The sequence below is a fragment of the Chrysemys picta genome, chromosome 2 (assembly GCF_011386835.1).
Source record: "Chrysemys picta bellii isolate R12L10 chromosome 2, ASM1138683v2, whole genome shotgun sequence".
NCBI classification, from domain to species: Eukaryota; Metazoa; Chordata; order Testudines; family Emydidae; genus Chrysemys; species Chrysemys picta.
In genome coordinates this window covers 254821716-254847481 of record NC_088792.1, presented here as the reverse complement: position 1 = coordinate 254847481, position 25766 = coordinate 254821716, and the positions used below count along the sequence as shown (strand labels likewise).

Genomic DNA, 25766 nt, shown 5'->3' with positions numbered 1-25766 from the left:
AAAAACGTTAATTAAGGGGTTTTTTATATAGCGCTTTTATCCAAAGCGCTTCACAATAGTTAGCTAACAGTACAAACAACATTTGGAAAGATCATTATGTGGTCCACTGAGACCCTCAGCAATTTTCAAGTGGTCCATGGAAAAAAAAGTTTGAGAACCACTGCTCTACAGTATGTCAGGCTGATTTGCATAAAATATACTGTGGATAATGTTCTTTGATATGTTACAACTGTAAAGTATACAAAAACTAATACAGAAAGGTTTATTTGTTTTTTCAAGTCAAACAACAAAATTACTCAAGAAATTAAAAATAAGTCTTACTTGTATCAATGAACTAGTGTTTGATTGAGGTACAGAATAAGAGTTCTGAGTCAATCAATATGCAGCTTTTCAGCTCTGCTACAATAGATGTGCTCTTAACTTAGTTTCTTGATCATTTAAAGATGAATTATTATTTATAATGCAGCAGCACCCTCAGACAAGATTTGGGCCCCATGGTGCTAGATGCTGTACAAACACATAGTAAGAGCCAGTATCTGCCCTGAGGAGCTGTCAATCAAAAGAGACAGATCATGACTATATGACCTTTTGCGCAAGAGGCAACATTTTGTTTTATTAGTCAAAGTCATTTTCTGGAATAAGCAAACACTGAGTTTAACATGGCTGCTGGTTTAGGAGAGAGTGGGAATAGAATGACTTAAAAGAAGCTACCTCTGAGCAATAATACTGAGTTTGGTTTCAGCTGTAATTTAGTTAATGGACCTCTTAATGGTTTTTGATGGGGGTTTGTGCTTTGCATTTACACTAGATATTTATCACAATTTTTGCAGCAAGTTATTCATAAATATGAACTGAGACATTACAGTTTTGGTGGTTATTTGAAAATTATTTATCCTGTGGTTTTCTTGTGGGGGATTAGCCTATTGGTGGCTGAGTCTGATCCTGTAAACCCTTACTCGTGCAGTTCCACTGAAGTCAATCAGGAAACTAAAGTGAGGAGAACCAAGTGTAAGAAGTTGCATGATGAAGCCCTATGTGCTTATCCACCCCTATGTGGAAAAATAGTACTATTATTATGACCAACTATAGCCCGAGCAGGGGCTTGGGAAACAAAGATTCTGTGACAAGTTCTTAGCTTACACAATGAAATGGAAACTCTTATCAGTGTTCTGCTAGAAAATCTCATTTCTCACTCCTGGAAACCACTCACCCTAAGTTTAGACAAATTTGTCCTTTAAAAGGTTTCTTTCAATTTCATCACCTGCAATGCTTCATAATGTTACCTGTATTTTTATCTCTCTCTCCCTCTTCAATATGCGAGGCTGTTTGGTGCTATCAAAGGCTAGGTCTACACTACCCGCCTGAATCGGCGGGTAGAAATCGACCTCTCGGGGATCGATTTATCGCGTCCCGTTGGGACGCGACAATCGATCCCCGAATCGACACTCTTACTCCACCAGCGGAGGTGGGAGTAAGTGCCGTCGACAGGAAGCCGCAGAGGTCGATTTTGCCGCCGTCCTCACAGCGGGGTAAGTCGGCTGCGATACGTCGAATTCAGCTACGCTATTCACGTAGCTGAATTTGCGTATCTTAAATCGACTCCCCCCTGTAGTGTAGATGTAGCCAAAGGTTCAGCTTTGGACTTTCATGAATTGCTACTGAGTATATTTTACTTCTGTTATGATCCTGGTCAGAGCACAAAGGATCTGTTCTTTTACAGTTTTCAATATTTCACTTACTGGTTTATAACAATTAATATTGTTCTGTATTTACTCTTGTGAAAAATACAGAGATGTTGAAATTTATTAGTTTATTTAAACATTCATGTTAAAAAGATGTAAAAAGACTGATAAATAATCTAAAGAAAATAAACTAAAACAGGAAGAAAGGAAAGGTGAAATATGGAGGGGGACAGAAGATTAAAAAAAGACATACAGTAATGAATTGCGATTTTATTTAATAAAAAGTTATGCCAAAATGTTATGAAATATCATAGGTTTGGCTACACACACATTTATCTATAGTGCAAGTACATAAATAGAGCTAAATATTCTGGCAGAGAGAAAGAAGGATGTACTAGCATTATGAAAATATTTTTGACAGATATTAATACCAAGGAAGGAGATAGATTATTTATTGTGGTACATGGGAGTATTACTAGGAATGACAGGGTAACCAAGAAAGGGAAAACCAAGGTTTGAATATTAGGACAAATTCCTGACAGTGAGATATAGCTAAGAAATAGTCTCCCAATAGAATTAAGTTAACTATTATTAATTATTATTATTATTATTATTATTGCAGCATTTGTACTGTGATAATACCTAAAATGTAGTAGGAGCAGCAACCAGCAACCCTGTCACATATTGGCACATCATCCCAAGAACTTACCATCTCGAAGGAGGTGGTGGTAGTTCCATCAGTTGGAGCATTTAAAACTTGAGTGGACAAAACACTAGAATATATATATTAGAGAGACAAGGTGGGTGAAGTTATAGCTGACCTGAAGAAGAGCTCCATGTAGCTCGAAAGCCTGTCTCTCCCACCAACAGAAGTTGGTCCAATAAGAGGTATTACCTCACCTATCTTGTCTCTTTAATATCCTGGGACCAACACAGCTCCAACAATATAGAAAAATGTATTGTAAGAACAATCCCAGACTGCCAGAAAAACAGAAGAATAACTTGAGTGTTTTCTCTCTCCTCTTTATGATTCCATAGGCAGATTGAAATGCCCTGAGAATCTAATTTATCTAAGACTTGCATATTGAATCTCACCTCCCCTTTCTCCCTCACCCTGTCTTTCCCCATTGCAAATTCTTAGATCCACTTCTGGTTAACAATGTGACAAATGTTAAAAATAAAAAGTCAAAATTGCAGGCCCATTGCCTTATTTCACACTGTTAGGTCAATTTCATTTTCTGCAATGTCATGGTCCATTGAGTTTTATTTTCAGAGGGGTTTTAAGGAAGGGAGGGTTGGCTGATTTGTGCCACTTTTAAAATATACTCCTCAGTTTCTTGTTTTGCATGGTCATTTATTCTGCACCAAGAGACCATATAGCCACATTCTCTTCCAATGGGATTATCACAAAACTAATGCCATTTATATGTTCTCCCTCAAAAAATTAAGCATCATTATCAAAGTGTGGTAGGTAGAGAACAAGCTTTTTCTAATAAAAGCGCAGGAATGTGAAAGTTCCTCCTTTTCCATGTCCACTGGAAACTACAAGAAACTATATTGGTTATGAGACCAGTGAAGGGTTTTTTTGATACACGGTGCGGTGCTGCTGTACAAACCCGAAGTTTTTAAAGTGCAGACGTAGATACCTGCATTTCCTAATAGGCGTAAAAAAGCATCTTTTCCCAAGGGGAAAAAAGAGAAATAGACTATATATAATACCGCTTTGGTGCTAGTTGCAAACCCGTGTCCACGCATTTGATTAAACTCTTACCAGAACAATAAAGAGATTCAGACAGACCGTTTGTCCGTCCATCCTGGGGATGGTGGATTCAAATAACTGGTGTTTCACGTACGTGAGGACATTTTCTATGTGCCAGATGTTAGGCTTCAGCGGGAATTTCCAATAACTAGGGCTGGGTTAACTGGGGGAATACCGTGGTATACTCATGAGAGACAGAAATGGCCCATACTTCACAGATCGCTAGGAGGAAGCCTTAACAAGAGATCTCCCCGACCCCTCGCATTTGTCTCATCGAGATGTACAGATGCTGTTTGCCGGCCAGGTTCGCAGCAGATCAGCCGGGCCGCTGGTGCAAAGACGGTTGTCCTGCCGGCCCGGGGTCTGCGGCTCACTGACACTAAGCTCCCCCGGGGCAGATGCTACGGAGCTGTGCCCGCTCCTAGGCTCCGGAGGGAAGGAGGGACGATGGCTGGCCAGCCAACCCGCCCCAGCTCAGAGCCGGCGGGGGACCCCAGCTCGCCCCGGGGACCGAGCCGGAGGGAGGGGAGCGGGGCAGGAGATGAGGGGCTTTGGCTGCGGCCGCGGGGACCGCCCAGCCCAGCACTCACCCGGGTGCGGCGCGCCCTGGTCCCGCAGTCCGGCCTCGGCGCGGGCGCTCTCGTGGCCGCAGGCCGGCGGCGGGGGCTCGGTGTCGGTGTTCGTTAGCCAGGTGGACTCGGTCTCGCGGGTCCAGCTCTCGTAGTAGCGCGGCTCGATGGCATCGGCTCGGCTCCCCCCGCAGCCCATCCTGCCGGCACCGGGACTGCCCGGCTGCAGCCCAGCGCCCGCCGCTCAGTGCCAGCGCCCCGGGCGCGGCCAGCACCGCATCCCGCCTCCGCCAGCCAGGGGGCCGAGACCCCGCGGGGCGCCGCTCCCGTCCTCCCCTCTGTGCCCTCTGCCAGGCAGCTACCACTCCCTCCTCCTGCCCTCTCCCTTCCTCTCCTCCCCCTCCTGCTGCTCGGCCTTACGGTCCCCCGCCTCCCCCTCCCTGCTTCCTCCGCCCGCCAGCCCTGCTGCTCCCTCCCCGCCGTCTGCGCCTCCTCTCTCCCCGGGATTTCCTGGCGGGAGACTGGCTCCGCGCAGCCCTGGCGCACGCGGCAGTGCCTGCGGGGACGCCTCTGGAAGAGGCTCCTCAGCGAGTTGTCTGATCTCCGCAACTCCTCAGCCTCCAGCCCATGACGAGGCGGGGATGGGAGAAAGCAGCAGCCTAAAGATGCTGGTTCCCTACATTAACGGGTGATGCAGTGTTAGTATTTGGGGTGGGCAAACCTGGCAGGCACTAGCCATAACAAACCTTGGGCGCCCCATTTCATAAATCCACCCTTCCTTTTCCTAGCATGCGAGGGCAACAGCGACTGGCTCCCGATTGCTGCATTAACTCTGTTGCTGCTGTTAAATAGGCAACATTTGTAATTCAGTCCACAGTAATCAGCCCTTTAATGCCAGCCATCACTCCACAGCTCCTTCGTGCGCTGGAATGAACACTTCAACCCCTTTCTCTCAGAGCAAAAGAGAACAAGTCACTACATTCATGAGTAAGGGTCACTAAGACTTTCACTGACAGCGGTCAGCAATCATATCTGCCATAGTGAATAGTGATAGAGGAGAGAACCGCTGAAATTAATATGCTTCTGACTCATTATTATTATTTGGTATTTATATTACCACAGCTCTCAGAGGCCCCCTTGTGTGGGGAGCTGTAGGAGAGAAAGGCTTTTCCCCAGATAAATTATCTCTTGTATAATCATTCATCAGTACAGGGCTGCAAGCCAGGTATAGGATACTCATATTTAAAGATCACCTTTCCTCCTAGAGCCCTTTATAAAAGGGAATACAAATTATTCACAGGGATCACTTCATTCACTACTGAAATGCAGAGGCAGCACACAGCAAAGGTATAGAATTGTAGGCAAGGGAATATATCCAATAAGAACCGTGGGGAAATTTAGGTCACCAGAATATAATTAACAGTTGGAATTAGACACACTAAGCCACCTATGTCAGCAGCCCTCAAACTGTGGTATGAGATCTTTAATAAACAAAAGGGATCCGTTTTACATCTCATCCAATAGTGCCTTCTGCTTCAGAAGTGACTCAGAATGAAGAGTGCCACCCATATTGCTGAATCACACATAACAGTTCCAGTAGCAGCCAACCACTTAGCAAGCTCTCATCCAAGTACTGACTCATTACAGTCCTGCATAACTCATGAGATCTGACACATGGTGTCATTGCAGACATTTCTGTTCCCAGTGGGTACAATTAAAGAGAACCGCTTCTGACTCTTTGCCTTACCCAGTGGGCCAGATTAGCTATCCAGAACAGTGGAGTCTGGTGACACCCCATATGCCTCTAACCAGGAGGTTCTAGAGAAAGGCTCCTCAGGGAAATGTTTAAGATTTTGGATGAAAAATTGTGCAATTTTAATCATGTTTCAAATCTAAGTACATTGTGCTCAAGTGGAAATACTTTCTAGACAGCAGTAGAGTGCTGGGTCCTGAAGAAGGTGCACACTCAGGTAAAACCTTTTATAAGCCCTGCCTCATTCCATAGTCACCTTCAAACATAAAAGGCTTCCTATGTGGCCCTGGCTCATTCCATAGGTGTCTTCAGTCATCAGATAGAATGCTGTTCCATATGTTCTTTCAAAGACTGGAGCTTCCATTCAGTTTGCTAGCACAAAAGCAGTAGTGACAGAACAGTGGGAAGATTATTTAAAAACAAAAACATTGTGTTAGGGTAGAATTAGTGTGCATAGGTGAAATAGGTTTTTAACATTATGACTTGCTCATATCAAAATGAATTTTCACCAGATCAGACCACTTAAAAGTGATATCTTACTCTGTGCCAGATTTCTACTGTTCTACTTCAACTGTTATTGAGTCTCTGAAGCTATTTTTAAAAACCTCTGAATTTTTCTTGTATAATGTAAAAGTGTATTTTCCCCTCACTGCCTTCAGACTCAAATGGCTAAGTAGTTTTACCTCAACTTAAAAAAAGAGAAAGAAAACAAGACAGACAAGACCTGCTAACTTTCAGACTCAAAGTCTGACTAAGATCATAAACAGTTAAAAAAATTGGAATGGAAAAGCTTAGACAACCTTAGCTAACAACTTACATTCACTAACTCTACTAAATAATATAAACAACATGTTAAGTTTTGTACCTTCAACAGTACCCTTCTTTTAATAAAACTGGCCTATTGGAATCAAAGATAGCTCCATATCAAAACCCATTTCTTATTGGTAAGTAAAAAGTCTTCTGGCAAAAATCAGACTTCTGGCCTGCGGGGTAGGACTAAAACAGAACTTCCAATGTGTGCACTTCTGATTTAGTCCCTGAGCTAAAAAGGGACTTCTGGGACAAATACAGCTTTCTGAGTGATCCATAACCATGGCTGGAAAGCACAACATGTCAAAAGCAAATGCAGTCTTTTAGTTGGTTGAGACAAGCATAAAGGCAAAGTTTAATGATACTTAATAAGACAACACAATAGCATTTATTTTATTCCAACCTGAAAAAAGTAGTAAAATAAACCTAACTGTATCTTGAGAAGTGTAGGGAAAAAACTTATGTATTACAGAAAGAAAGAGAAAGGTTATAGTGTGATCAATGGGACAAGTGAGTTAGTCTTCTAGAATTACATTGTACATTTAACTAGCATTTAATAAGAGCACTGATCACAATTGTACTAATGGAGAAAGGAGATGTAATGTCATCATAAAAAGAAAGTCTATGCTTGCATATAGAGCATCCCTGGAGCGAACCACTGACCCACTGTGAAGAGAGGTGGGCAGCATTCAGTGGGAAGCAAGAAAAGAATGGGGGCTATATGTGACTATAGAAGAGCAAACTGAAGAGATTGTGGTAGAGAAAGCTCACAGCTTGTTTTCTCTCCTTGCTTCAATGCCCCAGGTGTTTTAGCATACCAGAAAGTGAGATTGAGAATGTAAAATTTTCTCATTGTCACCTTTCATTTGTCATGCTGTTACCACAATGCTAGGAAGCTACTGTGGAAGTAAATTACAATTTCTCTCTATGAGCCATTAACACAAGTACAATCTCATATACTGCACACTAATATGATCTGCATAGCTTTTTAACCATTTTGTGTTTATGATCCTGTTCAGTTCTCTGGTGTAGCATGGGTGCAATTTCCCAGGCACCATCTTATGGCCAGAAGTGTCGTGGCTGGGCCCTTCCTCTCCTCAGGGGCCCTTGGGAACAGCATATAGTCTCTCTAAGGACTATCACCAGGACTCCACTGACACTGGGTCAATAGCCCTAATTTAAAATAGCCTCAATGCCCCAAACACAAAGTTCACCATAGTAGCCGCATAGTTCATACCCATCTCCAACACCCCTGTCATACACAGAGACCTTATTCCACTCAGCAGATGCCTACCACTCAGTCTCCCCTCCTCTGTCCATACCCACCCCTGCAGCTGCCTGCTGCTTTTTCTATTGGCATCCTTTGATTTCTGCCAGTTGAGTCACATTGTGTAATCAGTGCTGGCTTAGCCCCAGGCTGTCCAGTCCATGGGCAAGCCACCCTGTTCCATGGGGCAAATGTTTCACTTGAGTAAAAACGGTCAGTAAAGGCTGTTCTGTAGATGTTGTTTATTATCATTGTCCCTGGGGGGAGGGACATTTGCCTTCACACAGTCCACAAGGCTCGGGGTAGAGGGAGGGAAACAACCAACCAAAAAAAACCCCATCAATCATTTCATATTTGGAATTTTTCAAAATGGGTTTAATTGGATTTTATGGTGGGTATTTTTGTAAAGCACTATGCACAACAACAATGGGTTTCATTAATAATAATTTTCTCCCAAATTATTGGGTCAGATTCATCACTTTGTAATGCCACTGAAGTCAAATGAGTTACACTATGGATGAATTTGACCTTCTATATTTCCCTTGATAATTACGTTCTGAAGAAACAGTAGTTATTGAAATAAGGTACACGATGCTGCATGTTCTCTTTAGAATTTCTAGATTATATGTTTCCTCATTCAGTTACATAGTGTTTAACATGCACATCTTTTTTTATATGTAGGCCCTAGATCTCCCCTATGATCAGTCTGCTTTGTACTAGAAAGCAGCCAGAAAGCCAGTTAATCAGCTACTTGAAGGTTCCTTTGGGGAATATAGAGGCTTTCCTTCTTCTAGTTCACTGGTATAGAGGGTGTGGTCAAAGCACCACTACACTTCCAACTGTTCCCAGTTGCTGGAGTGGTCTGTTGGGGCTATAAACAGCTAGGTATAACTAAAAGCAGTCCCCAGACACAGCCCAGGATTGGGGTATCTTAAAGCCACTATTGCAATTACTCTGTACTTCTCAGTAACAGCTGTGCCCACATATTCCCAATATTAGATCACTTGAGAACCAGGTGTTTTTTTCCTACAACTTTTTTCTGTACATTCTTAGCAGATGTCATTTGAGTACCCTACTTCTCTTCACTACACTGTTAAAAGTATATTTCTCTCCCTTCACTACTGTACAGTGATGTGGGATGAGGCACATAAGAACCTATATGGAATGGCATTTGCAGGGTGATGGACTGCATCTTTCCATCTCTTACTTTTGTAATTCTAAGCTAGTCTATGGGTTAGAAGTGTGTCATACACCAGAACTGTGATTTTGGAGCTGAATGACTTGAATTCAAATCCTGTTGCCTTTGCATTTTGTGGCATTTATATAGGCAACCAATTGTTTGTTTTATTTTCTTTCTTCTTCTTGATCTAACAGGCAAATGAGCTTAACCTGAGCATCGTTTCTTGGCTCAAATACCTGTTAGCACAGAGAAGGTTGCCATTACAAATACAGCATTTTGCTTTATTGTTCATAGTTGTGAATAATCTTTTTTCCATGTGGAAAGCAACATGGAAAAAAGAAAGATGGGAATGAAAGGAACCAAGAAATGTAATTGCCTTGGCTGGAAATTCAAGCACTATAGCATGCCGTGGATGCTTGAGAAGCGTTTTGTGTTTTTTTAATTTGATTGCTCAAATATTTCCCTAAAATGAATTTAAATTTGTGCAATTTGCAATTTACAATTTGTGCTATGTTAGATGTGCATGTTTTTAAACCAGGAAACAGCACCAATACCATGTGACTAATGGGGCTAATTAACAAACGGTGAATTTCAAATTGTGAATATTGGCAACCAACTCTTTGCAAATTGCCAAAAATTAGTTGCAGAAGAAATTAGCAAGTTTTGACTAATGAATAAGTCTGAGAATTTTGTAATCTGTCAGCAGACAGTTTCTAAACAGAAGAGAAAGTTAAAGTTACCAACTAATTCATTCACCCTTTTCATTCATAGTTTCCTATTTAGAGATCAGCCTGAAACAGAATTTCAGATCCCAACACCCAGATATTTAGGGAGAAGGAATCTGAATTTCCAGGTCTGGGCCTGCCACACTGCTTTTGATTCCAAGTTGAATCCAAAACCAAAAAGGGACTATTTTTCATATCGAGTTAAAGTTTAGCCCAGTATGGTGGAAATCTCATGAGAATGGCTGATCACATGGAAATTCCACCAATTTGGGCTGATCTCTCACAAGGACAGCTCAGGAGATTTCTGAAACTTAGCTCTGGACCAGATTTGAATTTAAATTCTGATCCCTAGTTCTGAATATCACCTTTCTGTCCCATCTCTGCTTAAGTATTACAAATAATTATTATATTGATGGCAGTGGAAGTTTTGGATACACAAGGAGTGCAGAATCAGGACCTTAGGTGATGGAAGTTGCTAGAGACAATGCATACCCAGTTGAATTATATGGAAATAAACACCACAACTTTCTGTGCAAATAATATAAAACTGATGTGCAGCAGCCTTAAAAGTTCCCTCACTATGGGATATTTTGCCAAACATTTTTATCAATATGTTTGTCTGCCCTTGGGTTTGAAATACATATTTTGCATGGAGTTGCATATCACTTTTTTCAGTGCTATCTGTAGGGAAATATCCAGTATCGACAGGTGGAAGGATAAGACCTAAAAGGCGTTTTTCCATCTCTAACTTCTATGCATAAAGTTGGGAGTTTAAATGGTTTAAAGAGAACAAGAAGAAATGCTTTATGTAGAAACAAAATTCAATGTACTTTTTCTGCATTACAAATACAATATATTTACTCAGAGCTGTAATTCAATTTGCTTTCAACCACTAAAAGAGATTCGCAAATGATGGGCTGCATTTTGGCTTCACAGCCAGAACACTCACTCACACTCTCTCTCTCCCAGTAGTGAGGAGGAGGGAGTGGCAGTAGCCAGAGGCATTCTGCCAGTGGAGGACAGATGCAGGCTCTAGGAATGTGCTCTGATGGGATAATTACTCCTCCTTTTTAAAGGTGCAGCATGTATTCCCATAGCACCTGCCACTAAGTGCAAGCAGGTCCAGAAGGAAGGTAAGGAGAGAACGAGGATAAAGGTTTGGCTGCACAGATTTGTAGTATTAAGAGCCATTGGTTGTTCCAGCTAGCCATTCCCTTTTCCCATTACATTGCAGGTACATAAGGATTGGCATTCTAGCTGCATCCTACTCAAATAATCTGGGGAGCAAAGCACTCCAAGCCCTCTTTCGCTTCCCTCTGGTGTACCCGTGGCACCGAGACTGTCAGAATCTAGGGCTATACTTAACACTCCTGGGGGAATTCTGCGCCACTGCGTGTGTGCAGAATTCATGTCCCCCACAGCTTTCTTTGCTTTCCTGCAGAAAAATGACTTTCTGACAGAGAAGCAAAGGGAAGCTGCAAGAGCAGTTATGCACCACTCCCTAGCTGCTCAGGTACATTGCTTTAGGCACCCAGAGCAGCTGGCAGAGAGGTAAATCACCGCAGGGCTGGGGACACTCCAGCCAGTGGCTCCTACCCTGAGCTGGGATCGCTGCTAGTCCCGGCTGGGCTGGAGGTAGGGGAGGATGGAATTTGCTCTTCCCCTGAAAAGAGTGGCTGGGGCTGTGTCAGACCTCCCACAGCTGCAGGAAGCTCAGCATCCTCCCCTGCTTCTTGCCCCCTTTGCTCTTCAGCTGTGGGGGCAGGGGTCACAGTATGGGGAGCTGTTCCCCCATCCTCCCAACCCCATGCATCCAAACCTCCCATACCCAGACACTGCTGCCAAGCCTCACCCCATACACCCAGAACCCCCCAGCCCTCCATATCCAAACCCCATCCCACTGAACCTCAACCCCTGCATCTTATCTGAAGCCCCCCTCACCCAGTCCCCTGCCTCTGGACCCCCACCCCTGCACCCAGACCATCCCCCACTGAGCTCCCTGCACTCAAACTCCCACCCTAAGCCCCACCACTCTGTACCACCCTGAGCCCCAACCCCTGTACCACCTTGAACCCCCAGATCCGGACCTCCATGCCTTCAGGAAGGCCAAATCACACTTGGAGTTGCAGTTAGCAAGAGATGTTAAGAGGAACAAGAAGGGTTTCTTCAGGTATGTTAGCAACAAGAAGAAAATCAAGGAAAGTGTGGGCCCCTTACTGAATGAGGGAGGTAACCTAGTGACCGAGGATGTGGAAAAAGCTAATGTACTCAATGATTTTTTTGCCTCTGTCTTCACGAACAAGGTCAGCTCCCAGATTGCTGCACTGGGCAGTACAGAATGGGGAGAAGGTGACCAGCCCTCTGTGGAGAAAAAGTGGTTCAGGACTATTTAGAAAAACTGGATGTGCACAAGTCCATGGGGCCGGATGCGCTGCATCCGAGGGTGCTAAAGGAGTTGGCAGATGAGATTGCAGAGCCATTAGCCATTATTTTTGAAAACTCATGGCGATTGGGGAAGGTCCCAGATGACTGGAAAAAGGCTAATATAGTGCCCATCTTTAAAAAAGGGAAGGAGGAGGATCCGGGGAACTACAGGCCAGTCAGCCTCACCTCAGTCCCTGGAAAAATCATGGAGCAGGTCCTCAAGGAATCAATTATGAAACATTTAGAGGAGAGGAAAGTGATCAGGAACAGTCAGCATGGATTCATGAAGGGGAAGTCGTGCCTGACTAACCTAATTGCCTTCTATGATGAGATAACTGGCTCTGTGGATGAGGGGAAAGCAGTGGATGTGTTATTCCTTGACTTTAGCAAAGCTTTTGATACGGTCTCCCACAGTATTCTTGCCGCCAAGTTAAAGAAGTATGGGCTGGATGAATGGACTGTAAGGTGGATAGAAAGCTGGCTAGATCGTCGGGCTCAACGGGCAGTGATCAATGGCTCCATGTCTAGTTGGCAGCCGGTTTCAAGCGGAGTGCCCCAAGGGTCGGTCCTGGGGCCGGTTTTGTTTAATATCTTTATTAATGATCTGGAAGATGGTGTGGACTGCACTCTCAGCAAGTTTGCAGATGACACTAAACTAGGAGGCGTGGTAGATACACTAGAGGGTAGGGATCGGATACAGAGGGACCTAGACAAATTAGAGGATTGGGCCAAAAAAAACCTGATGAGGTTCAACAAGGACAAGTGCAGAGTCCTGCACTTAGGACGGAAGAATCCCATGCACTGCTACAGACTAGGGACGGAATGGCTAGGTAGCAGTTCTGCAGAAAAGGACCTAGAGGTCACAGTGGACGAGAAGCTGGATATGAGTCAACAGTGTGCTCTTGTTGCCAAGAAGGCTAACAGCATTTTGGGCTGTATAAGTAGGTGGTGGAGTCTCCTTCCTTGGAGGTTTTTAAGGCCCAGCTTGACAAAGCCCTGGCTGGGATGATTTAGTTGGAAATTGGTCCTGCTTTGAGCAGGGGGTTGGACTAGATGAACTCTTGAGGTCCCTTCCAACCCTGATATTCTATGATTCTACAATATTCTATGATTCTATGCCACTGACCCCCAACTAGCTGCACCACACCCCAACTCCACCAAGCCCCACTCCCCCAGCACCCAGGCCCCCCTGCTGATACACCCACACCCCTTTGCTGATACCCAACTACTTTTACCTGGAAACCCCCACAGAGTCCCATTGCCCCTGCACCCCCCCAACGAGCCTCTGTGCATCCAGATCCCCCCACACCAGACCCCCTAGTGATCTGCCTGCACCCAGATTGTCCCACACAGAATCCTCTCACCCCATACCTGGATGCCCCCACACCGAGTCCCTCCTTGGATCCTGCCTGGTTGAGCCTGCCTGCCCCACACCTGGTGCAGAGGGGCAGGGATCCAGGGTGTTTCTGGGGTAGGCCCAGGCCTTGTGCTAAGTCAGGGTCAGGTGCAGCCTCACCACTGAGTCCGTGTCCTGGGGGTAGGGGATGGGGAGGCTGCAGGGTGATCTCCCACCTTTGTACAACCAGCGGCCTGTGCTCCCCACTGCCATGCTGGAGCCTCTCCATTTATTTATTTATTGACGAATAAAGCTTGTAGAATTTTGAAATATTGTGCACAGAATTTTTAATTTTTTGACAGAGAATGCCCTCAGGAGTAAAGACTTAAACTGATGGATGATGAAAGCAGTCCTTTCTGCAAACAAAGACAGATTAGATATATACTTTGCTGTAAGTATCTGATAGAATTTATATACTGGTTGAAAGTGGCCTCTGAGTGCAAAGGGGGCCCTGAGTGCTGCCCAGCCAATGCAATTCCTACCAGCAGAGCCAGGATCTCACACATAGGAGCTGTACTTCCTTCAAACCTCAGATATGTGCTCGCTGCAGGCTTCCTGCTCAAGCACAGAGCTTTGGGGAGGCAGACCTCAGGGGCTAAGGATGGTGAATCCTTCCCTATGCAGACCTACTTGTAACCCACACACCTCCTGGGTGTGGTGCTCTGTCCCACGTAGTGGTACCGAGACACTTAGAGAGAAATTAATGAGTCTGCCCTTAGTTAAGGGCCATATGGATTTTAGCTCATGCAGTAGAGGCTCATGCACTAATCTCCAGGCACCCCAGGTTCGATCCCGCCTGCTGACAACCGGGGTCTGTCAGTGTTACAAGTAGAGGTTCATCTGGGATTTCAACTGAGAAGTCTCTGAAGCTCGGGACGCTCTTCCTCAGCTAGGGGAAGTATGTAACCCACACAACTCCTGGGTGTGGTGTTCTGTCCCATCTAGTGGGACCGAGACCACTTAGAGAGAGAGATTAATGAGTCTGCTCTACAGCCTTAGCTAAGGGCCATATGGCTTCTAGCTTATACACAAAGCTCCAGAGGCCCCAGGTTTGATCCCAGCCACCGATGGCCGGGGTCTGTCGGTGTTACGTACTCACCAGTCTGCCTGTAGAGGCTGGGTAAAGGAACTAACCTTAGGGTTACTGGAGAGCTGAGGCTGCAGTATCAACTGTGGAATAGCTTCACTGCCTGAAAGAGGATTCATTTTCTCTTATTTTCCCTTGCATCTGCAGAACTCCCTTGCAAAAAGCCTGCTTACCTCAAGCTCTTCACAGGGACTAGGGTTTTATTATTAATTATTCTATATTATTCATTATTAATATTATGATAAAACATCATTATGAAATTAGCATTTGAAGTAAATAAGCAACCATGTTAAATCCATTGATCATTTAGGATGTTCTTGACTAAGTATCTCAGAAATGTTATGGTCCTAATTTCTAAAAGTTAATTAAATATCCTTGATTTTTACCTTCAGACACATCCACTGATTTACTAATATTTAAAAATAAACAGGCATGTTTTCACTTGATTATTTATTGGTAATCTATTTGCTTCTTTCATAAAGCAATAAATCTGTGAAATAAATCCAGTTAGCAAGAGGGTAATGCACACATAGGTACACGCAGTAATAACAGCACTACATTAGTGAGGCTAGAGGGGGGTATCCTAATTTCATACAAGCACCATTTAGTCAACCACACATAAACTTGGCAAAAATAACCCTGCCATTCTTTTGTTTCAGTTTCAGAGCTGCTTCTTTGTCTTCTTTTTTTTTCCTGGGGGGGTGGGAGTGAAGAGGATGGAGAGATGAACAGAGAAATGGGAAAGGTTTGATTAAATTTGGTTGAGCAATTTCTGAAATAGAAGAATGCAAATAAAAATGCTTATGTTGCAGTTTGTCATATTTTGTAGTGAAATACTGTAACTAAAATATGTGATTTAGCCCACAAATATGGCCCTGCCCTGATGAATAATCACTTTGCCCAGTTTGAATAAAAATAGACTTTTAACGCAACAAAGATCAAACAATGACAATTCTGAGCATGGTCAATTCATTAATTTCATTGACAACAGTGTTCAGACATGAATTTCAAAATGTCCACTAAACATTACCCTTATGGTGAACTTTTTGATTCTTTCCCAGAAAAGAGCAGGTCTCTTCCGAACATCCTCTGTGATGAGGAACGATGCAAAGAAATCATTTAGCTTCTCAGCAATGTCCTTATTTTTCTTAATTGCTCTCTTTACTCCCTAGAAGTCCATTAATTTTTTGCCAGGCTTCCTGCTTAAGAGAATGGAAGAAATGTGTCAGAAGAACTGTGGACTTTTCATCTGAGCTAGGGGTTGCATGATCGGGCCCTTATAGTGCCACTGGAAAGCTTAGACATTCTGTATTTGAGGAGTACTGACCAACATCCTACTTCAGTCATAACCCTTTTCAGACTTGCAGCTTTCCATGTGGTAGTCTTCTGTCTAGAAATGAGCTCACACACTTCAGAGCCATCTTCCCCAAATTTTAATAAGGAGGTTTGACTTTGATTTCCTAGATCCTGCCCTGTTCCTTGAGTTTTGGTCCAGGATCAGATCCCAGACTGGTTGAGGCTTCTTTTCCAAAAATGGTTTAGACACAGCCCAAAATGGCAGATGTCTTGTTAAAATAGCTGATCTGACAAGATTTCTATAATTCAACACGACCAAATACTGTCAGCTTGAATGGTCACCTCATGGAAGTAGTTCCTTCTAACAAGACAACACCGCCTTGGACTGAAATCTCACAGGGACAGCCCCAAGGGTTTCTGCACTATACAACTCAAACAATGTTGAAGTAATCGAGCCATGATACAATGAGAGCTTGGTAACCCTTGCAAGGAGGTCCCTGTCAACCTCCACTAACTACAACTGTTAGGTCACTAGGGTGCTGAGACCACTCCTATCACGCTGACGAATATTGTCTCATTGTTTCCTTGTAATACTCTGTTTGTCTGGATTCATCAGTTGTCTCTTGTCTTATAATTAGATTGTAAGCCCTTTGGGTCAGGAACTTTCCATTCTGTTTCTAAGCACCTAGGACAATGGGGCCCTCATCCATGACTAAGGCTCTTAGGGGTTACAGTAATACAACTAATAACTTAGCTTTCGCTTAATCTGGAAAAGAAATACTAGCCTAAAATATCTTTGAATCCAGACTCCGCCACCTCAGCTATTTCTATATCCATTGCAAGTGGTATTTAATCAATAGTATGTCACATAGGTGATTATGTATTGAAAACATTCTAATATGCTGCATATGTTCAAGTGGGTTAAGGCAGATTTTGGACCCTTAAATGAATTTCCTGGCTGTGGCAGCTTTAATTTGTCAAACTTAACTTTTGCATTAACATAGTGGTTTTTTAGCAATTAAAAATAATTCACAAACATCATAACGCCCCCTAAATGAAGGTTCCTCAGGCAACTGCCTAACAGAGAATCTCTGGCTTGGTAGCTTTGTGAAACACAAGGATGCTGGTTTGTGTCTGGTTTCAGTCCAGTATGTGACACAAACACCACAAGACAGCTACCAATCTCCTGTATCAATGCAAATCCCCGTAACTATGCTGGCTTAATTATAGGTTGAGCATGTACTGGTACTGGACAATTCAATTCTTTGGGTTCCCAGGTTGAGTTCCTTAAAGAGGCTTAATTTTTCAGATACTCAACGCTTTCTGAAAATCAGCCACCCCCTCCACCTTTAAGGTATTTCAGAATGGGCACCAAAAAAACGGAGTCACCCAAAATCACTAGTTACTTTTGAAAATCTTGACCAGCTATAATTAAGGATGCTCTTGGATTTTCATTCTGAAGTCTTTTCTCAAACTTTCACTTTTCTGACTGAAATTTTCTAGGACCAGTCTCTACTTGAAGGTGAACTTTTTTGGAAAGTTTGAGTAAACACCGTTCAGCCAATTATGAGTGCAAGAGAAGGAAAACAAAACAGTGCACTTATAAAAAGAAATATGCAACTTTTTTTTTAGCAGCTCTAGTGCCTCAGTGGTTTGGTCTAGAAATTTGAAATAGGCACATGTCTGACCTAGGGTCTTTGTGATTAATGAAGATCGGTTCTGGTTTGACAGATTTGTTTACCTAGGGGTCTGCAGCAAGAGAGGGTGTCTTTATAAAAGACATGCTCTAGCTCCACCAATAGTTATGGGCTTGATGCAAGAATCTCCTGGTGAAATTCTATGGCCCAAGGATATGCAGGAAAACAAACTAGATTAGCCTACGGATCCCGTCAGACCTTAAAAATCTATAAATGAGTTTTAAAAATGGACTTTCCTGATGTACATTTTTTTTAAACAAAAAATTATTTTGGATTTGTGGTTTCAATGAGTGTTCTACTGACAGTCAGCATGAGTGTGTATGCCTGAGTGAAAATTTTATTTCTGAAGAGAAGGTTTGGTTTGAGGCAAGGGAGCTCTGCCTTAATTCTATACTATGCATCAGTTCCTCTGCAAGTGTAGTCAGCATAGCTCCAGTGGGAGCTAACCCTCAGGGCCCCTGGTTGACGGTGCATAAGTAATAAGGCACAAGCTGCAGATACAACTTTCACTTTGGCATTTCCTGCTGTGTAAGTGCTTCACTTTGCAACCTAATGTTTCTTTTAATATATATGCGGCGGGGGGGGGGGGGGGGGAATTGGGGATTTACCATACTGTAGTGATTCTGGCTGCTGTTAAAAAACAAACAAACAAAACCTGACTTAGAAAAAGCCTTTGTTTCCCCAAAGCCTCAATAATTTCTCTCTCTTTCTCTATCTAAACACTGGCTGAATCCACAGCATCTTTTCTGTGAGATTTCCACAAAAGTTCTGGCTGCTATGTGGTCAGCTGTTAGGGAAGCAGGAGGTGGTGGTCCCTTGGGACCAACTACTAATTCTTTACTGCACAAAATATAAGGAATGTAACTGTAAATATTTTGGTTTCATCCATTTCAGCTTGGTACACAGGATCTGACTCATGGATTGCTGTGCAGTGCCTGTGTTTGCTGCTGTGTGACACTGCAGTAGAAGAGAAAGGATGATACTGTTATTACATAAAAATCACTTCCACCCACTGTGCTGACTCATCAGAGTGTCACTGACTAGGATTTATTTACATCAGTATCAAAATATACCTCCGTTATCCATTCCTGTCCCAGCAAATTATTTATTCCTCCCTCCTAATCCTTCTCTGTCTGATGATACTGGGTGTATGTTTTTTTAGAGCTCTGAACTTTCTGAATGTGGTTTCATTCAGTAGAACCAAGTATGTGTCAGTTACATCATTGTATTTCTGGCCCATCAGTATCAGCAAAGATAACTTCCTTTCTCTTCATTGTCTGACTAAATCCTTTTCCTATGAAGGGAGTTTTTGCCCTTATGCTGCCATTTTTGGGTGTACTGACTGAGAACCTCATTGACTCAAGCAAACCTCAATGGACACAGGCGCCAACTTTCCATGGCGCCGGTGGGTGCTTGCGCCCCCCCTCCGCCTCCGGCCCCACCCCGACTCCACCCCCCTGCCCCCATTGGATCCCTCCCCAGATCCCATCCCGGCCCCACCTCTTCCTCCCTCCTCCCTCCCACTGCTTGCTGTGCGAAACAGCTGTTTCGTGGCGCAAGCGCTGGGAGGGAGGGGGGAGAAGCAGTACACGGTGGCACACTCAGGGGAGGAAGCGGAGGCAGAGGTGAGCTGGGGCGGGGGGAGGGTCCGAGAGCAGAGCACCCACCAATTTTTCCCCAGGGGGGCTCCAGCCCCGGAGCACCCACAGAGTCAGCGCCTATGCACTGGGAGGTTTCATAGATTCATAAATTCCAAGGCCAGAAAGGATCATCTAGTCTGACCTACTGTATAGCACAGGCCATAGAACTTCCCCAAAATAATTCCTAGAACAGATCTTTCAGAAAAACACAATCTTGATATAAAAATTGTCTGCCATGGAGAGTTCACCACAAACCTTGGTAAATTGTTCCAATGGTTAATTACCTTCACTGTTAAAAATGTACATCATATTTCCAGTCTGAACTTGCAGCCATTGGATTGTGTTATATCTTTTGCTGTTAGATTGAAGAGCCCATTATTAAGTATTTGTTCCCTTATAGATTATAATCAAGTCACCCCTTAACCTTCTCTTTATTAAACTAAATAGACTGAGCTCCTTGAGTCTATCACTATAGGGTATATTTTCTAATCCTTTAATCATTCCCATGGCTCTTCTCTGAACCCTCTCCAATTTATTAACATCCTTCTTGAATTGTGAGCACCAGAACTGGATACAGTATTCCAGCAGCAGTCGCACCAGTGCCATATACAGAGGTAAATATACCCTTTCTACTCCTACTCAAAATTCCACTGCTCTCCAGGATTGCATCCGTCAGCTGTTTTTAGCTGCAGCGTCATGTTCAGCTGATCATTCGCCACAACCCCCAAATCTTTTTCAGAGTCACTGCTTCCCAGGATAGTCCCCCACCATGTAAATAATGGCCTATATTCTTAGTTCCTATATGTATATGTTTACATTTAGCTATATTAAAACACAGTATAAAAGCTCAACCCCAGAGCTCACTGGAGGTGCAGCTGCTGGAGAGGACAGATGCCTGTGGCCTAGCTCCTGGTTGGGAGACCCTGGCAATGGACCCAAAGATTGCCCCGCCCACCGCCTGACCCTGACCAGAGCCCAGAGGAGCTGCCAAGCCTACCCCTTGCCAATTATGCAGAGGAGCTGCCAAGCCTACCTTTTGCCAGTTACCCAGAGGAGCTCGTGGGGCTTGACCCCACCAGAGGACACCTTCCGGACCCAGCTACCTCTAGAGGGGTAGTTAGGAAGTAGCCCGGGGGCAGCCAACCCTAATCTGGCTGTAGCACTGCCAGAGCCTATGTCAGTGTGTTGTGACCACTGACTCAGCAGCAAGTCTTCTGCCGCTGCTCGGGCCCCTGGCTGTGATGCAGTGGAGTGGGTGGGCCTGCATCCCCCCCGCCACCCAACTTGCAGGTGGCAGTCTCCCCCTCTCCCAGGCCCCTCTGAGCCGAGCGCCTGGGCTGGTTGTTTACCTGTGTTTGCTCAGCCCTGAACTCACTATTGCTTGCCGACCACGGGCTGGATGTGAATAACTATCTGTGTTTGCCTCTACTGCTGCCATGGCGAGAGACTCCTAGGGCTAGGCTAATTCCCTGTCAACAACTGGAAGGAAGTACTGAGGCAGTGTGGTCCCCTGCCACCCCGGAGAGGGATGAGCCCCAGCCAAACCCCTCTACAGGGTTGTTATTACTACTTCAAGCCAGGAGGTGCAGCAGCACCCCCAGCACCTATGCTTGTGCCTAGTTTACCAAGCAATCCAAATTGCTCTGAATGGGTGACCTGTCCTCTTCATTATTTACAACTCCCCCAATTTTTGTGTCGCCTACAAACGTTTTCAGTCATGACTTGATATTTCCTTCCAGGTCATTGATAACAGTATAGGGACAAGACCTGATCCCTGCAGGATGCCATTGAAAACACACTCGCTTGATGATGATTCCCTGTTTATAGTAGCATTTTGAGATCTATCCATTAGCCAGAGGCTGGAAGCTTACACTATAAAAATGCAGACTAGAAATAAGGGGCAAATTTTTAAAAGTGAGGATAATTAATCAATGGAAAAATTACTGAGGTGTATGACCTGTTTTACTTGAAATCTGTAAGACTGGATATCTATTTTTAAAAGTCTGCATTAACTTAACTAGAAGTTATGGACTCTTACTCTTCACCAGGTGAGTGAAAATGTATATGAACATTTCAAAAGACCTTTCTGGTCTTAATCTATGAACCCTCCAGTCCTGACAAACAAAATTTCCACTGACCTCCGAGGGTTTTGTCTGAGTAAGGACTGCATAGTCACAGGTAAACAATTCCAGTGACAGTATAACTATGGACATTAAAGGGACAATTCAAAAATTAGATTTCCATAGGAAGGTGAGATAGCTACTATTAATTCTCGTCTTGGGGGAAAAAAAAAAACAGTGTACAAGATGCATGAAAGAATCCCTGAGAGAGAGAGAGAGAGAGAGAGAGAGAGAGAAATTTCAAAGCTATTTTACTCACCTGGTGCCTCTTTTTCACTGCAGAGCTTAGGAGGAAGGGCTGAAGCTCCCAATATTTTTCAGTAGCAGAAGCCCTATGAGAGGTGGATCTGACAGAGCACAATTCTGCCCTTCTCTCTTTCTCTGACACCTTTTACATAAGGCCAATACAAGGATCTAGAGAATTTCTAGGTATTTTTGGACACTATTTGGAAGCAATGTTTAAGTAAACTGCATTTTCTATTGGAATAAAATAGGAAATTATTAGGACATATGGCAGCAAGCAAATTTCATGGCCCAGCCCCTCATCTTTGGTAGCAATTAGACCAACAACCCCACAAATGGGGTAACGAATTTACATGCTGCTATAAAACCAAGCAGTATGGGGCATAAGTGCTGACTCCGTGGGTGCTCCGGGACTGGAGCACCCATGGGGAAAAATTAGCGGGTGCTTAGCCACCAGCAGCCAAGCTCCCCCTGCCCCTCCTCACCCCCTCCTCCACTGAGTGTGCTGCATCCCCACTCCTCCCCCCCCCCAGCGCTTCCCACTGCCTAACAGCTGTTTGGCGGCGCTTTGGACTTTCCAGGAGGGAGGAGGAGGAGCGGGGACGTGGCACACTCAAGGGAGGAGGCAGAGAAGAGGTGGGGCAGGGACTTGGAGTGGAATGGGGGTGGGGACTTTGGGGAAGGAGTGGGGTGAGGGCAGTGCAGGGTCAGGGCCGGGGCGGGTGTCAAGCACCCACTGGGCAAAGGGGAAGTCGGCGCCTATGGTGTGGGGCAAGTTCGCGGATGACACTAAGCTAGGGGGAGAGGTAGATATGCTGGAGGGTAGGGATAGGGTCCAGAGTGACCTAGACAAATTGGAGGATTGGGCCAAAAGAAATCTGATGAGGTTCAACAAGGACAAGTGCAGAGTCCTGCACTTAGGAGAGAAGAATCCCATGCACTGCTACAGTCTGGGGACCGACTGGCTAAGCAGCAGTTCTGCAGAAAAGGACCTGGGGATTACAGTGGATGAGAAGCTGGATATGAGTCAACAGTGTGCTCTTGTTGCCAAGAAGGCTAACAACCTATTGGGCTGCATTAGTAGGAGCATTGCCAGCAGATTGAGGGAAGTGATTATTTCCCTCTAGTAGGCACTGGTGAGGCCACATCTGGAGTATTGCATCCAGTTTTGGGGCCCCCACTACAAAAAGAATGTGGACAAATTGGAGAGAGTCCAGCAGAGGGCAACAAAAATGATTAGGGGACTGGAGCACATGACTTATGAGGAGAGGCTAAGGGAACTGGGCTATTATTATTTATTTATTTAGTCTGCAGAAGAGAAGAGTGAGGGGGGATTTGATAGCAGCCTTCAAACTACCTGAAGGGGGGTTCCAAAGAGGATGGAGCTCGGCTATTCTCAGTGGTGGCAGATGACAGAACAAGGAACAATGATCTCAAGTTGCAGTGAGGGAGGTCTAGGTTGGATATTAGGAAAAACTATTTCATTAGGAAGGTGGTGAAGCACTGGAATGGGTTACCTAGGGAGGTGGTAGAATCTCCATCCTTAAAGGTTTTTAAGGCTCGGCTTGACCAAGCCCTGGCTGGGATGATTTAGTTGGGGTTGGTCCTGCTTTGAGCAGGGGGTTGGACTAGAGGACCTCCTCAGGTCTCTTCCAATCCTAATCTTCTATGATTCTAAGTTCTCACTCACGGGTGGGTGGGTGGGTGGGGGACAGTAGGCAGGAACATAGGTCTCATTTCATACGAAACCTATCAAGTGGTAGATAGGCGGTTGCCGTCTCGATATTGAGAACCTGATGAATTCTATGTACCACATAGAGGTCAATGTGGATTTCTTCTCATTCGCCAGCAGGCACAGACATGTGAACAGCTGGAGGATGGACACACTGATGGTTTGGACCTGAGATTGTGAGGGGTCCCTGACCAGCCCGTTAACAAAGCACAAGAAAACCCGGATGCTCATCCTTCTGAGGTGTGCTGCCACAACTGCAAGGCACTTTGTGAATACCCAGCATGCTGTAGAAAGTCCCCCAGCACTTCCTGCCCGCTGGCAGGCCCTGCCAATCAGCACCTCTCCCTCCCTCCCCATGCCTCCCATCCACCGCAATCAGCTGTTCCACCGTGTGAAGGAGGCTCTGGGGAGGAGGAGCGAGAATGCAGCGCGTTCAGGAGAGGGGCTGAACAGGGCAGGAAGAGATGGGGTGGGGCCTTGGGGGAAGGGGTGGAATGGGGGCAGGGCCTAGGGCAGAGCCAGGGTTCGAACACCCTCCGGCACATTGGAAAATCGGCACCTATGACCAGGTGCACTGGAAGTGAGCCAGATAGTTGCTGAAAAGAAGGGAGGGTGAAGAACATGGAATGAAAGGTATTCTGCCTTGGACGGCAAGTCAAATTTGCTGCCTGTTCAAAGCCAAAGCAGACATATGACTGAGAGGTAGACCCCCCTCCCCCCGCCCCGCTTGCATTTTCTTCTCTGCCCCCTGTCTGGGACCTATGGGCTCAGGCAGTTTTTAGTGGAAGAATGATGGCTGCTGATAGAGATGGGGTCTGAAGTACCTTTATCTGGAGAGTGTTGATCCCGAGGGATCTGAACGTTGCTCTGGAATTTGAGGGATCTCATGGCCTCATCAGTCTTCTCATGGAAAAGTGAGCAGTCCTCACAAGGATGGCCCTCCAGTGTCATTTGTAGTTCTTTAGGTATGCCTACCGAAGCCAGCCAGGCAGAGCGGTGCATCATGATCCCTGTAGCCATTGCCCTGGAAGCAGTTTGATGCCTCCAAGCCCTCCTGCAATATGATTCCGGCCACACATGACCTTCCATCACACAGTCTGGAAATCATCCCTGCATTCTTGGGACAGCTTATCATTGACCTGTTGTAAAGCACACCAATTGACATGGTCATTTTGCCAAGCGTGCCTAGTAATTCAAGATCATCATCTGAAGGCTCGAGATAGAGTAAGATATCCAGGCACTTCACTTCCTTATCTTTAGAGACTGATACAGAAATCTAACCTCATAGGGGTCCCATTAGTGGGCTGGATCAGTACTGTGCACTGCATTCAGCCATGGGTATGCTATTCTTTTCCCCCTCGCTGAGAACGATGATGCCAAGTCCTGAGACCTTGCCGGGGACAGATTGCTTCCCTGTAAGTCAGAAGATGAGGGGGAATGGTCCTCCAGGAAGGGTGGTGTGTTTGTCCTAGAGATGCTGGGGGATCCTGGCTGGATGGTGGAAGCAACAAGGTCACTGGGTCCAGGAATCTCAGTGGTGCGAGACTCTAATGCGGTTCCAGTAACCACAGAGGTACCAGCCCTGGTGAAGTGACCAGAGGTGATGGAAAGCCTTAGAAAAATGTGGAGGTGACCATACTGTAGCTGGTATGGAGGCAATAGGATGGCCGGTAAAAGAGTCTGTCTTCTGGACAGTACCATGTCAGCCAGCAGTCTCTCTGGTTGCTTTCATCCCAAAGGCATGGGGTGAAGCCTCTTTAATGTGCAGGTCTGCTTGGCTGGCACCAGGTCTAGTGTCTGGGAACTTTTTCTATGGTTTGAGGCACCTTTAATGTCTGAGAGCCTGGTGGTTTTATGCAGCCTCAGAGCTAGAGAAGGCTATGTTTGCTTTTGAGGACTTACAATCAGAGTCTGATCTGTCCTTGTACTTCCCAGACAAGGGAGACGCAGGCCTAAGTGACCCTTCATCCTATTTTGATATTGAAGCTGGGGCATTTCCACAGCCTCTGGTCTCCTCAAGGTCCAGACGCTTGGAGGCTAGGGGTCAGAGACTGACCTCATTGCCTGCTCCATAAGGATAGCCCTCCGGCATACCTCTCTCAAGAGCTGGGTCCACTTCAAGAAGGACTTGCAGATTTCATAGCACTCTGGGACATGTCCCTCACTGAGACAGAACAGACACCTTGTGTGTCTTGTAATTCAGAGGCATGACTGCCTCACAGGAAGGGCAGCTCTTAGCCAGGAATTTCCATGCTCTGCCACAGTGGCTGGCACTGCCAGCAACCACAGAGGGAACAAACCCTTTCCCCCTGAAGCGTTCAGAGACCTAAGTGAACTGCTAACTAAGCAGAGGTAAATCCTGAAGAGAGTTATTCTGACACGTACC

General features: G+C 45.1%; 1 protein-coding gene across 1 annotated transcript in view; it reads right to left on the bottom strand.

The window, feature by feature from the left end:
- BAALC (BAALC binder of MAP3K1 and KLF4) overlaps positions 1-4416 on the bottom strand; it is a 42277-nt gene extending 37861 nt beyond the window's left edge. The window contains exon 1 of the mRNA XM_005306028.4: positions 4032-4416. Coding sequence (XP_005306085.1) covers positions 4032-4209 — 178 coding nt within the window. The 5' untranslated portion in view covers positions 4210-4416. The remainder of the gene's footprint in view (positions 1-4031) is intronic.
- Positions 4417-25766: the final 21350 nt, after the last annotated feature.